Source organism: Kogia breviceps, chromosome 13, assembly GCF_026419965.1.
Source record: "Kogia breviceps isolate mKogBre1 chromosome 13, mKogBre1 haplotype 1, whole genome shotgun sequence".
Lineage (NCBI taxonomy): Eukaryota > Metazoa > Chordata > Mammalia > Artiodactyla > Physeteridae > Kogia > Kogia breviceps.
Window position 1 is genome coordinate 79,916,474 of NC_081322.1, and position 15,352 is coordinate 79,931,825.

The 15,352-nt window shown below is 39.1% G+C and overlaps 1 protein-coding gene across 8 annotated transcripts in view; it reads left to right on the forward strand.

The window, feature by feature from the left end:
- Positions 1-15,352, forward strand: part of SCAF8 (SR-related CTD associated factor 8) — a 134,992-nt gene that overhangs the window by 19,814 nt on the left and 99,826 nt on the right. For all 8 annotated transcript variants that reach the window (XM_059083719.2, XM_059083726.2, XM_059083727.2 and 5 more), the window contains one exon: positions 11,942-12,025. In XM_059083719.2, coding sequence (XP_058939702.1) covers positions 11,942-12,025 — 84 coding nt within the window. The remainder of the gene's footprint in view (positions 1-11,941; positions 12,026-15,352) is intronic.

Below are 15,352 nucleotides of genomic sequence, written 5' to 3' on the forward strand. Positions count from 1 at the left end.
GAGAGAGAGAGAGAGAGAGAGAGAGAGACAGACAGTGAGAGAGAGAGAGAGAGAGAGGGAGAGAGAGAGAGAGAGAGAGAGAGAGAGAGTGAGTGTGTGTGTGTGTGTGTTTTGGTATGTCAAGTAAGTTTGGCTTGTATACTGGTATTTTATTAAAATCCTCTGAAGAATGTTGATTTTTGTTTAGCAGGTATTCAACTTGGTTTGGTTCAGGATGCAAGTTCTGTCTTGCCTTTTTGGGTGGTTCCAATGTCAGTTCAGTTTTCAAAGCATTTCTTTTGCTGTTTAGGTGTGCCCAGCATATGTTCCACTCAGTTATCTAGGTATTGGGTAAGGGTTTACATAGATACTAGTTCTCAAAGCTCTCAAAGCCTCTGCTGGGCTTCTTTGGGTCTGTTTCATACAGGCACAATTTTAGGACAAGCCCAGGACTTAACGTTGGGCTCCACTCTCTCGCTCTCTCGCTCTCTCTGGGGTTCCCATACTCTCTCCAGATCCCAGGGCATCCTTTTCCTTGTTCTCTGGCCAAAAAGTCAGGTTTCTCTCCAGGTTTAGCCTTCAGAGTGAAGTGGCAAGAGAGAGAAGAAAATGGTATTTTTGGATAGTAGGGGCCCTTTTCCTGTCTGCAGATGGCTTTTCTCGGCGTTTTTGGTGCTGGGGTGGCAACAGTGGCTGTCCTTTAACCTTTAGCAGGGCCTGGGAAGAAAAGGGAGGAGGAGTTTTTTCCCTCACCCTTGCTTCCTCAGTAGTGTGGAAGATTCCTTTTAGCTAGTCTTCTGGCTAGATGAAGGGGGTTTCCCTTAGTATTGTGTTTTTAATTCTGGTATTGGCTGCACCATTTAATAATGCTGGCTCTGGGATAAAAGCCTGGAACACAGAGGAACACAAAACACTGCAAGATTTTTTACCTTAACATCCACACACAGCTCCCCGCCCCGCTGTAACTGGTCATTATTCAAGTTTGACTCCAGTGGGCTCGGTGTTCCCTTTTATAGAGTCCTCAGGTGGTTGTTTTCTATATGTAGTTGGTAGGGTTTACCTGTAATCAGTGAGAGAGAGAGAGGCTACAGTTGCTTACTCCATCTTGGCTGACTGTAACTCCTATGTACCTTTTTTAAGAGTATTTTTTAACCTCCCTTTTCCAGGGACTTGGGAAGGTTGTATAAATTTGGATGTTGGATTAAAGGACCATGCAAATAAGTTCTTGTGGCCTAAATTTAGTTCTTTAAATGGTAATATTTTGGGGGGAGAGATGATAGTTTTTCTTTGTTACTAACACAGTTTTAAGCTATAACTTAGATTCTAAAATAGCTTCCTTTTTGACAGTATATAAAACTATAATATTAACCTTAGACGTCTGCCATGCTTGAGAAATGGGATATTCTGCTTAATAATATAAAAGGTTGATCATTTATGTGAAACTGCATATAGCCGATAGCAAAAGATAATTTATGAAGGATATAAACATTTGTATTTGTCATAATAATCTTGTTAGCACCTTTATATATCAAATTCTGGCTTTTTGTTTTTCATTTTCTGTTTTTTTTTTTTTTTAAATTAGAGGATCTCTAACACCCCCACCCCCACCGCCAAAGCTTGGTATATAGATTTGATCTTACTGGACAGATGTTTGCATAATTCAGATTTATAATTTTTTTAAAATCGGCATCATTTCCTTTTATAATATCTTACATTTTTTAAAAAGGGATTCTGGGGCTTCTCTGGTGGCACAGTGGTTAAGAATCTGCCTGCCAATGCAGGGGACACGGGTTTGAGCCCTGGTCTGGGAAGATCCCACATGCCGCACAGTAACTAAGCCCGGGAGCCACAATTACTGAGCCCATGTGCCACAACTCCTGAAGCCCGCGCTCCTAGAGCCTGTGCTCTGCAACAGGAGAAGCCACTGCAATGAGAAGCCCACGTACCACAAGGACAGTAGCCCCTGCTCAGTGCAACTAGAGAAAGCCTGCATGCCGCAATGAAGACCCAACACAGCCAAAAATAAAATGAATAAATTAAAAACAGAAAAATTAGACAAGCTGCCATCCTTTTAAAAAAAACAAAAAAAGGGATTCTAGATTTGAGATTCTGAAAAAGATGTACAATTTTGCATACTCTTCACCATATCACATTATTACCTTCATTATGTGCTTAACTGTACTCTGCAAAGTGTGTCTATTTGTTTATTAGAATGTTGTCCATTGCCAAAAGCAGCCCATTAGTTCCATGAGAACAGAGACTGTCTACCTGTTCTGTTGGATCCATAGTGCCTGGTACTAATTGAGTATATTTGGAATGAGTGATGAATTGTTGGATTATAGATGATGTGCATTTTCTGCCATCTTCATGCTTTTTTTGCATTTTCCAGTTTTTCCATAGTAAAATATTTTTATAATCAAAAAGAAGTTATAAGATGTGTGTGTGTGGGGGGGGGGTGTGGGGGTGGCCTCTCCCGTAGCGGAGCGCAGGCTCCGGACGCGCAGGCTCAGTGGCCATGGCTCACGGGCCCAGCCGCTCCACGGCATGTGGGATCCTCCTGGACTGGGGCACGAACCCGCGTCCCCTGCATCTGCAGGCAGACTCTCAACCACTGCGCCACCAGGGAAGCCCAAAGATTTTTTTTTTTAAGGTGATTATTTTGTATGTTCTCTCACTGGTTTTTAGGTATTATGTAACATTTCAGGTTTTGTGCTTTGGTGTTTGCAATTATTTATGACCCCCCCCCCCCAAGATGCATTTGAAACTTTGTTCTGAAGCATTTGAAACTTTGTTCTGAAGTTTTCATGCTGGCACAATATTTAGTGTAAAATTGGGAGTTCTGCCTTTGTTAAAAGCCTGATCTGGTGATCCTGGCAGAATATCTGTGATGTAGCTTTTATTTAGCCTTTGCTCTTTAAACGTTCTGATTGCTCAAGAATATTGCTACTTCAGTAGAAGTTGACCCAAATTTATAAAGAGCTTTGTTTCAAATACTTTTTACAAAGAAATTTACTTTGAAAACTGTAGGAAAATGTCTGTTGCTCACATTATTCTTTTAGAATGTGCTTTTCTTAATGTTGGATCTACTACTGTTAGTCTAATGTTAATGTTCTCTGGTCACATTTTGTCATGTCCTGTGAGTCTGATTTTATATGACACTTTGTTAAATGCTTGTATTATCAGATAGTTTATATTGTATTCCAAACCAAAAGTAATATGGAAGATTGTGCTATATAAAGAAAGGAGAACTCATATGTTAGGGAGTGAGAAGTTTTGGATATGGAGAATACCTAGTTTTTGACTTGTTGAAGTAAAATTTGTAATGAGGTGTATTGGTTCTCAGGTATTAAAGTTGGTGAATATTATGCTCTTTAAAATGACTATCAGTGAAACAAATCTTTTATTTACTTTTTAAAAAAATTTATTTATTTATTTTTATTTTTGGCTGTGTTGGGTTTTCATTGTTGCACGAGGGCTTTCTGTAGTTGCGGCCAGCAGGGGCTACTCTTTGTTGCGGTGCACGGGCTTCTCTCATTGCGGTGGCTTCTCTTGTTGTGGCACGTGGGCTCAGCTGCTGTGGCTCACGGGCTCTAGAGCACAGGCTCAGCAGTTGTGGCGCACAGGCTTAGTTGCTCCGCAGCATGTGGGATCTTCCTGGACCAGGGCTCAAACCCGTGTCCCCTGCATTGGCAGGCGGATTCTTCACCACTGCACCACCAGGGAAGCCCTCTTATTTACTTTTTATTCCTATGTGCAAAATACTGAATTTCTATTTTTAAAGCTAGGAAAGGACAGAAAACTTTTATTTTGAAATTTTAATTTCTGTTGAATACTTTGAATTATAAAAATGGTTTTTGCAAAAATATTTATGAAAAGTAAAAAGTTCTATACAGTCAAGTTAGAAAATTAAGATAAAATCGTTCACAGCTTTCTTCTACTTTATTCATTTTCTGTTGCTGTGTAACACATTGCCACAAACTTAGCTTGCGGCTTAAGCACCATGTACTTATTTCACAATTTCTGTGGGTCAGGATCTGGCACTGGTTAGCTGGGTCCTCTGCTGATGGGCTCACTAGGCTGAAATCAAGGCGTCAGCCAGGCAGGCTGTGCTCTCATTTGAAATTTGTGATCCTCTGCCCAGCTCGTTCAAATTGTTGGCTTAATACAGTTCCTTGCCATTGTAGGACTGAGGTCTCCATTTTATTTGCTGGCTGTGGGCTGGGTGTCTTTCGGAGTTCCTGGCAGCCACCCTCAGGCTCTAGTTGCCTTCTTCCTAGTTGTAGCCTTCTCACGTGTGTCTTCACATGGCTGTGAGAGGGAGCTAGTTCTCTGGTGTCTCTTCTTAGAAGGAGAGTAATTTTATTGGATAAGGCCTTCACTCTTATGACCTCATTTAACCTTAAATATACCTCCATAAAGGCCCTATTTTCAAATACAGTTGACCCTTGAACAACACGGGTTTAAACTGTGAGGGTTCACTTATACGTGGAATTTTTTCAATGGTAAATGCTACAGTACGAAACAACCTGTGGTTGGTTGAATCCAAGGATACAGAACCGTAGATATGGAGGGCTGGCTGTAAGTTACATGTGGGTTTTTGACTATGTGGAGGGTCATCACCCCTAACTCTTGTATTGTTCGGTGGTCACTGCACAGTCACGTTAGGGGTTGGGACTTCAACATATGAATTTCGGGGGAGAGATACACTGTAGAAGGCCAGGGTTGGCAAGTGGAGTTAAAACAAGATTGTATTAAAATATAATTGTTACATTTTCCAAAATAACGTATGCATGTAGTTTCTTTTTCATTACAAAAGAGATTTTATTGGAAGCTCTTTCTTCTCACCCTATGCTGGATCTCCAAAAAGAACAGTGTTTTAATTCATAACACTTCTGATGATAACCTTCATATCACTGAGCAATAATTTTATATGTGTTTCTTTAATGGTCAGTTTTAGACAGTGACATTTTGCAACGGTAAGTGAGGCATTAGTTCACTTGTGTTGGTCTTGCCCTCTGAATACCTTGATTTAGAATGGTGAGACTGGATTTTTGCAGGGCAAATTATTTCCCTCTTTGGCTGTATCTGTGTGTTTGGGGGCTTGTGGATTTATCTTTGTTTCATCAGTTAACCAGTCCTCTTATCACATTTCCATTTTCTGGAAATTTTCTTGTCTGCTTGTTCTGTTCCCATTCCCATTCTACTTTTTATTGTGAGTTTTAAATACCTTTAAAAAATTATTTCTTTTTTGTCCTGCCAATAAGAAGAAGAAAAGGAAAAGGTGGTCAGCATGCTATCTTGAATTGAAAGTACCAAGATTGTGTTAGATCCAGGAACTTTTGTGATTGTCTGATTTCTTAGGAGATTTGAAGGATCCTAACTCTAGTATTCTCAAGGCCCTGAAGGACCATTGTAGAGAAAAATGAATTGGATTGATTAATATTTTAGGTTCACACTTAAGGTTAATTCGTATTGGATATAGAATCAACCTTGAAGGCATAAGATTAATCTGTAAATGAGCAATTCAATGGTTCTCTTGGGTTTGTCAGGTCACAGGTTTTTTTGTTGCACTCTTCCAGGGTCATGGTAGAATTCATTTAATATTGCTCAAATTGGGAAAGGCACTAAAAGTGAAGAGTTTGCTTGAAATAACAAGCATGAAGTACAACATTTTGTTAAATTTTGGGTAGTGAGCCTTACTCAGTGCATAGATGAGGAAAGGCCTGAATACAGTTTGCAGGACGTGAGTGTCGTGTTCATCCAAAAACAAACAAGTAAACAAAGTTGCGTGTTTGTAGTATTGAGAAATAAAACTGCCCAATATCGGGTTGACCTGGTTTTGTAAAAAGGTTATGTTGGAACACACCCTGCCCGTTCATATAGGAATTGTTTGTGGCTGCTTCCAGCGGTAGTGCTGAGTACAGGCATACCTCAGATGTTTCGGGTTTGGTTCCGGACCACCACAATAAAGCAAACTTTGCAATAAAGCGAGTCACATAAATTTTTGCTTTCTCAGTACATACAAAAGTTATGTTTATACTATAATAGTGTACAGTAGCATTCAGTCTAAAAAATGTACATACCTTTGTTTTTCAAACTTACTGCTAAAAAATACCATCATCTAAGCCTTTGGTGACTCGTAATCTTTTTGCTGGTGGAGGGTCTTGCCTCACTGTTGACGGCTGCTGACTGATCAGGGTGGTGGTGCTGAAGTTTGGGATGGCCATGGTAATTCCTTAAGACAACAGTGAAGTTTTTGCTGCATGGATTGATTCTTCCTTTTACAAACAATTTCTCTGTAGAATGCAGTGCTGTTTAAAAGCGTTTTTCCATAGTAGAACTTTAAAATTGGAGTCAGTCCTCCAAAATCCTGCCTTATCAACCACGTTTATGTAATATTCTGTATCCTTTGTGGTCATTTCAGCAGTCTTCACAGCATCTTCACCAGGATAGAATTCTGTCTCAAGAAACCACTTTCTTTGCTCATCCATAAGCAGCAACTCCTCACCCTTTAAAATTTTATCATGAGATTGCAGCAATTCAGTCACATCTTCAGGCTCCACTTCTAATTCTACTTCACTTGCTATTTCTAACACATATGCAGTTACTTCCTCAGTGAAGTCTTGAACCCCTCAAAGTCAACCATGAGGGTTGGAATCAGCTTCTTCCAAACTCCTGTTAACGTTGATGTTTTGACCCTTTCCCATGAATCATGAATATTCTCAATGGCATCAAGAATGGTGAATCCCTTCCAGAAGGTTTTCAGTTTACTTTGCCTAGATCCATCAGAAGAGTCACTCTCTTGCAGCTATAACCTTACGAAATATATTTCTTAATAAGACTTGAAAGTTGAAATGACACCTTGATCCATGGGCTGCAGAATGGATGTTGTGTTAGCGGCATGAAAACATTAATCTTATTGTACATCTCTATCAGAGCTCTGGGGTGACCAGGTGCATTGTCAGTGAGCAGTAATATTTTGAAAGGAATTTTTTTTTTCTGAGCAGTAGGTCTCAACAGTGAGCTTAAAGTATTCAGTATGCCATCTTGTAAACAGATGTGCTGTCCTCCAGGTTTTGTTGTTCCATTTAGAGAGTACAGGCAGAGTAGATTGAGCATAAGTCTTCAAGGTGGTAGGATTTCCACAGTGGTAAATGAGCATTGGCTTCAGCTAGTCACCAGCTCCATTAACCCATGAAAGGAGAGTCAGCCTGTCCTATGAAACTTTGAAACCAGGCATTGACTTCTCCTCTCTAGCTAGAAAGTCCTACATGGCATCTTCTTCCAACATAAGGCTATTTTGTCTACATTGAAAATCTGTTGTTTAGTTTAGCCACTTTCATTAATGGTCTGAGCTAGATCTTCTGGATAACTTGCTGCAGCTTCTCCATCAGCACTTGCTGCTTCTCCTTGCACTTGGATGTTACGGAGATGGCATCTTTCCTTAAATCTCATGAATCACCTCAGCTAGCTTCACACTTTTCTTTTGCAGCTTCCTCTCCTCTCTCGGCCTTCAGAGAATTGAAGAGAGTTAGGGACTGGCTCTGGCTTTGGCTTTGGCTTAAGGGAATGTGGTGTCTGGTTTAATCCTCTATCCAGACCATTAAAACTTTCTCCATATCAGCAGTAAGGCTGCTTTGCTGGCTCACCATTCACGTACTCACTGGAATAGCTCTTCTAATTTCCTTCAAGACCTTTTCCTTTGTAGTCACAACTTGACTAGTGCAAGAGGTCTATCACCCAGCCTCCTTCGCTGACACAGGGTTGCTACAACCTTCAGTGTGCTAAAAATACGCCGTCTGCAAAGCAAGGTGAAATGAAATATGCCTGTTGTGCGATAGCAACTGTGTCGCCTCCAAAGCCTGAAATATTTACTGTGCTGACCCCTGGCCTAATCAATAATGGACAACTTAAAAACTCTTTATTAGAAATGAGTTTTGGGGGGAGTAGCCAGCAGCCACTGAGAAATCTCCGTTTAGGTTAAATATTTCTCAGACCTTGATTGAAGTCTTTAGAAACTGATTTGATTTGAAGAAGTTGTTTTCACATCTAAAAATGTGCATTTCATGTGGTACCTACAAGTGATAGATTAGAAAATTTAAATGTTACTGATTGAAAGAGCACTCTTCAGTGTAACTGAAAGGAGTTGAAAAACAAAAGAATGAATGAGTTAGACTGAAAACCCAGGCTGTTGTTTAGTATCTTTCCTTTGAATCCATAAGTCTTGAGTAGCCAAAGGAAGGACATGTCAGGACTGGGACTTCATTAAATTTTAGTAAAGACATTCTGTGAAGAATTAGATGAAGTGATCTATGCTTCTTTTCTGGCTGTCAGATTTAATAAAGAAATGAGATTTTAGAGAATCTAGATAAATGGTTAGTTGGAAGCACATGTATTCAGTGGGCCTTTGAAAAGTGCTTAATTGCTTAGTACTTTTCTAAGTAATACCTTAAGTTTCTGCAGTATTAAAAAGAGGGTCTCTCAGACTTCTCTGGTAGTGCAGTGGATAAGAATCCACCTTCCGATGCAGGGGACATGGGTTCAAGCCCTGATCAGGGAACTAAGATTCCACATGCCGAGACGCAGCTAAATCCGTGCACTGCAGCTGCTGAGCCCCCACAATCTGGAGCCTGCACACCATAACGAAAGATCCTGCATGCTGCAGCGAAGACTCTGAGTGCCTCAACTAAGACCTGACACAGCCAAATAAATAAAAGTAAATAAATAAATTTTAAAAAATAAAGAGGGTCTCTGATAAGAACTGACTTTTCATGCTGTTGAAATGTTTTACAAGTCTAAGTTATATTTTCCCTACCTCATTCTCCCAACCTCCCCCCCGCTCCCGCCCAAAAAAAAGGGAAGGAAGAAAGCAAAGCTTTTGATCTGCTAGAATATGGACTAGTGCTTGATTGAAACTTTAGGGCTTTACCACACAAAATGAAAGAAGTTACGTATTGTCAACTATAGGAAGCCCCTGGTGCCTCTTCATTGCCCCAGTCATATAAATTACTATGGAATGTACCTTCAGGTACCTGAATGAATAAATGTTTGATGCATACTTTAATATTATTCATTTAAATGGAGAATGCCTCCAAAGAGAAGGATTTTAATTTAATAATGGCTAACCCCGTTGAGTGACTTAAGTGTGTTCTAGAAGCTTTATATGCAGTATTTCTGTGAAATGAGTATTGCTTCTGTTTTCTAAATGAGACAACTAAGGTTCAGAGGTTTAGCAACTTTGTAATAAGGTAGCAGTTGGAATTAAAATCCAGGTCTTTCTGTGCAAAGCTTGTATGATGCTGTGTCTTATATGTATTTGTTCATTTTAATTTATTCTTAACAAATTCTTATGCTCAGCAAATTCTTATTCTCTGCCAGACACTGAGGATACAGTTTGGACAAAGGGGGAAAAAAATCTAAGCAAAAAAGGCAGAGTTTCTCTTCTTAGAGCTTATTCTTTAGTAGGAGAGGGCAGATCTGGATCTCAGATGGGCTGCAGTCTGGACCTGCTAAGAACTTCTGGGAAATTGACCTTTGCTTTACACAGCTTGCTGAAAACACTGTGTTGATGTTATTTTGCACCTAGTGAGGTGATTGGCATACAGTTAGATTTTCTAAAACAGACAGGTAGGAATTGAGGCCAGAGTATATTAAGATTCCCTGTGAGTTAGACAGAGGTAGCTTCTTAAAGGATCTGATGGGATCCTAACCCCCGGTTGGGCAGTATCATCAACAAGTGGACACCTCTGTGGGGACTTAAAGGGAAAGACGTTGATACTTCTCCCAAGGTTGATTTCAGCTTGGACAGCTCTTGGTGTTCAGTTAACATCTTATTGCTAAACTGCATTAAAGGAACTTAAATCCTTTGTCAGTCTTTGTCACCCTTTGGGACAGTCCTTTTAAAAATCAAATATTAGTTAAATAATCATGCAAGTAAGTGTCAAATTCTGTGATGAACGCTTCCAAGGTGAGTGACAGTGCAGTGAAGTTTATAAAAGGTGGTATAGCTCTGGTTGGGGAGGTACAGGGAAGGCTTCCTCATCAGGTGATGCTTTAACCACGGTGAATGAGTATGCATCAACTAGTAGGGAGGCCCTCGTTCTATTCCAAGTAGAGGAAACAAGCCCATTTTTAAAGGCACTGTTGCAGGGAACTGAAAAAAGACCATTGTGCCTGGGGCAGAGAGCTGGGGAGAGGAGCATGGGATGAGATGAGACTGGAAAGGTAGACAGCAATTAGATCAGGCAAGGGCCTTGTCTGTGTAGATTTTTGTGTATCTCCAAAGAGTGGGAAGTCATTGAACTTTTTAGGGTGGTAGAGGAAGTGGATGAGTATCAGTCACCTGATCAGGTTAGTTTTTGAAAAGATAGACATGCCGTCTCAGTGTGCGAGATGAAGGTAATTTGGACTGTGGTCGTGGTGGTTGCAGGAAGAAGAGGAGACACACATGGAGGAAACTGGGTAAAAATCAGTAGAATTCAATGATGAAAAGGTTATGAGGGCTGCTGGAGCAAAGGCTGTAGAGCAGCGGTCCCCAACCTTTTTGGCACCAGGGACCGGTTTCGTGGAAGACAGTTTTTCCATGGACGGGGTTGGGGGGCTGGTTCGGATGGTTCAGGAGGGAACAGAAGTGACGGGGAGCGGCAGGTGAAGCTTCGCTCACTCGCCCGCGGCTCCCCTCCTGCTGTGCGGCCCGTTCCTAACAGGCCGAGGACTGCTGCGATCCCGCTCCGGGGCTTGGGGACCCCTCCTGTAGAGGACTCCCTGGTCGTTTAACCAACCAGTGTTGTTTTGAGTTGCTTTGAAAGTCTGTTCAAGTTGTTTTTGCCGTGTTCTGAGGGCCAAAGCTTAGTTTGCAGGCTTCTAGTTAATATTTTACAGCATTGTAGTTAAATTCCCAGCATCGTTTAGTACCAGTTTTCATCAGTATTTATTTAAGCTCAGTTATTTGTCTTTTGCCTAATTCCCCCACCTTGTCTTCATCTGTTTTCTCTCTAAGCAGTATTATTATCCTTCGCGTATATGAGAAATCTCAAAACAAAAATTTGGGGCAGGGGGGTGGGATTATTGCTAAATATTAGATCTCTTGACTTCTAAAAACAATTATATTGAGATACAGTTCACATACCACGCAATTAACCAATTGAAAGTGTGTAATTCTGTGGTTTTTAGTATGGTTGTGCAGTCATCACCACAGTCAATTTTAGAATATTTCTGTCACATAAAAAACATGCTTTAGTCATTAGTTATCACTCCTCATTTCTCCCCAGCTCCCCCAGCTTTAGACGGTCACCAAGAGATTTGCCTTTTCTGGACATTTCATATAAATGCAATTCTGTAACATGTTTTAAATATGGCTTTTTAAACTGAGCATGTTTTCAAGGTTCATCCATGTTGTAGCATGTATCAGTACTTCATTCTATTTTCATGGCTAATATTTCATTGAATGGGTGGAAGAAATTTTATCCATTCCTCAGTTGATAGACATTTAGGTGGTTTCCACTTTTTACATGAATTTTTTAATGAATAATGCTGCAGTGACCGTTTGTGTACAAGTTTTTATGGGAACGTATATTTTCACCTCTGTTGGGTATATACCTGGGAGTGGAATTGCTGGGTCATGTTACATATTATTTTTCATTTTTTAAAAAACTGCCAAAATGTCTTCCAAAGCTGCTACACCATTTTACATTCCCACTAGTAACGTGGACAAGGGTTCGTTTCTCTACATCCTTGCTAACACTTGTCTTTTTGATTATAAGCAAGTAAGTGTAAGGTGATAATCTCATTGTGGTTTTGATGTGTATTTGCTTGATGGCTAATAATGTTGAACTTGATTTTTAAAAGAAAAGCAGCACTTTAATTTCATTGAGGATATAAAAATAGAAATGGTTGGTAATTTCACATAATTGCTTAGAGACCAGTTTTGCTGTGTTTAAAATTTGTTCTTCTTTTTCATCAGTTGTATTCCCTGAATGACTACAAGCCACCCATTTCTAAAGCGAAAATGACCCAAATTACTAAAGCAGCCATCAAAGCTATTAAGGTGAGTAACACATTTTATTCTTGTGTTTTTCAAAGGAAATACTACACTAATATTTTGGAGGAGGGATGATTTTTATAGATTTTGTGTTTTCGTCCTCTTTTCAGAGTTAGTACCTATTCAAGGGAAAAAAACACAAAAATGAAAATCTGTCACCTGCAAACTCTCTCACCTAGAGATAAACACTTAATATCTTGATAAATATTCTTCCATAAACTTGGAAGCAATCATTTTCCCTTATTTTTCTTGGGTAATATTTTAGATGTAGCCACATTGTGGAGAATGTTTAACATTTTATTTATCACACTGACTTTACAGAATCTTGAAATACAAGTTAAGAAAAGGTTTCTTTAAAAAAAATAATGTATTCTTTTTCTTATTGATTGTATTATAGATTTAAAATGGGCCATTATGGAAAATAATTGGGCTTCATTGTACATAGGACATTTAAACTGTGGGAAGAGGCCACAAGTATTTAGCCATTGTTCTGATAACAGTGGTTTTGACTTATGGATACTTCTGAAAATCTCAGGAAAAGGTTGGGTCATCTCTAGAGAAATACACATATGTACAGAATTTTGCATAAAATTTCTTGGTTTTAGGGACCTTATGAAGGTCGACCATAGACATCTCTCCAAAATGTTCTTGTCCCCAAAGCTAAGACTCCCTGCTCTAGTAGGGTTGTTAAAATTGAGAATGAGTGAGTGCTTATTTTTAATTAAGTAGGTATTAACCTATAGATATTTGGTGATATGTTTTCCTACTCTGAACATTAGCTCATAACCAGAAGCACCATTATTTAAATAAGTTGTCTGTTTTGTTTTTGTTTGTTTGTTTGTTTGTTTTTGGCCACACTTCGCTGCTTACAGGATTTTAGTTCCTCGATCAGGGATCAAACCCAGGCCCTGACAGTGAAAGCGCCTAGTCCTAACCACTGGACCACCAGGGAATTCCCTGAATAAATTGTCTTTGACTAATAGCATTATCTGTTAGATTTAACAAAGTCTTCTTTACAGAGAATCACTACTAGGAGAAAATTTAGGTCGTTCATTTTGCAGTGTTCTAATGCCCCAAACTTAGTTTTCAAACTTATAATTAAGATCTGACAGTGTTATAGGACAAATCCCTGTATTTGTATGCAGAATATCAAAGAGGGGATAAGGACAGTGACCAGTAAACACATTTAAGATAGAGAATTCTTCGAAGAAGTGATTTTTCAGTTTATCTGATAGACTCAATGTAGAATGCTAGTCTCTTCTGCTTGCTTTATAATCTTCATTGTGATCTGATATTTATGGTCATGATCCTGAGAGTATGCGAGTGTGTATATTATTATCATTTTTATTCTGTGAAAATTAATAATTGATGCATTTAGTATAACCTTTTGTTGAACAGAATGCTTTTTAATTAGAAGACTTTAAGGAATAGGTATTAACATTATTTCCATTTTTCAGATGTTGGAAGGGTCTAAGAGAAGTAATTTGCAACAGTCAGAATAAGAACAGCTAGATTTTGATTTTCTCTCAATTAAGAGTCTAAACATGTTATACTGTACTATTTTGATTTATTGGTACTGTCTTAATGTTTTTAATTTTGAAAAAACACAAACATGTTGCAAAATACAATGAGCAACACGTAGCCTCTTAGATTCACCAGGTGTTAATATCTTGCTACATTTGGTTTATTTCTACACACGTGTGCGCGCGCACACACACACACACACACACACACACACACACACACACACACACACACACACACACACACACACACACTGAAGCACATAGGTACACGCTTTCACTTTGTTTTGGCTGAATCATTTGAGAGTTCGTTTCAGTGTTCATTCAGAATAGCACATAGTCCCTAAATACTTGAATTCGAATGTCCTAAAGCAAAGAGATTTCCTAGGTAACCAAATACACATCATGCAAGAAATTTCACTTTGATATAATATTATTATCTAATATATAATCTACACTTTCATTTACCAGTTTTCTCAGTATTAACTTTAGCACCTGCACCTGTGCATTTTCAGGATCCAGTCGAGATCCTGTCATTTATTTATCCTGTCACCCAGCCTTTTTGCTTTGTTTTGTTTTTTTCTTTTTCATTACATTGACATTTTTGAAGAGTTCACACCAACTGTTTTGCAGTACTGTATTAATTTAAACTGCATTTGATACATATATAAGTTGATATTTGAACTGCCTTTTAAATCAGATTTAGATGATACTGTGTTTCATATTAAGGTAAGTCATTGGCTTTCTGTCAGTGTTTAGAGACATGATTATTTTTCTGGGTGCTTGTTAACATTGCACACTGTCAACAAAACCTCTGATAACCTATTGTGGGAGAAGGCCTATGTGAGTTGAGAATCTTTGAATTAACAGTAAGTTGTTTTACTCCAAATTACATATAGTGCATGAAGTAACTAGAAGCAAGAAGCACTGCCAAGATGTCTTCCAAAAAAATTATTATTTAATAAAAACCACTCTGTGTAATTACTATTTTATATATTGTTTTTGAATGTTTAGTTACTTAATAAAGTGCCTAATAACTTTTAAGTAGTTGTTTGGCTTTTTTTTTACTTAAGTAACTTAAACTGTAGCATAAACTGTTACTTTGTAGTAAGGAAACTTTTATTGTAGATTTTGATTTGGTGAATATGAATAATGAGATTTTCCTTTTTGTAAAAAAAATACACCTTTTTATATACATTTAGTTGGTTAGTTGGTTGGTTGGTTGTTCCAGGTCTTAGTTGCGGCAGGTGGGCTCCTTAGTTGCGGCATGCGAGCTCATAGTTGCAGCATGCACGTGGGATCTAGTTCCCTGACCAGGCATCAAACATCAAACCTGGGCCCCCTGCTTGGGAACGTGGAGTCTTTTTTTTTTTTTTTTTTTTTTAGGTGGTACGCGGGCATCTCACTGTTGTGGCCTACCCCGTTGCGGAGCAGAGGCTCCGGACGCACAGGCTCAGCGGCCACGGCTCACGGGCCCAGCCGCTCCGCGGCATGTGGGATCTTCCCGGACCGGGGCACGAACCCGTGTCCCCTGCATCGGCAGGCGGACTCTCAACCACTACGCCACCAGGGAAGCCCAGGATAGTTGTTTTAAACAGAAATGTGCTGATTGTGCAGTTGCCATTGAGCTATTAAAATTAAATTAGGTACAAATTCCAGATAATTTTTGTTTAACCTGTAATTTTCATTTTATTTATTTTCACGTTTATTCATAGTGTTGTTTCATAAAACTTAAATATAAGCTTTTGCATAATTGCTAGAAGCCCATTTCTATTTTTTAATGTGTGTGCTCACTTCTGTTCCTGCTGAT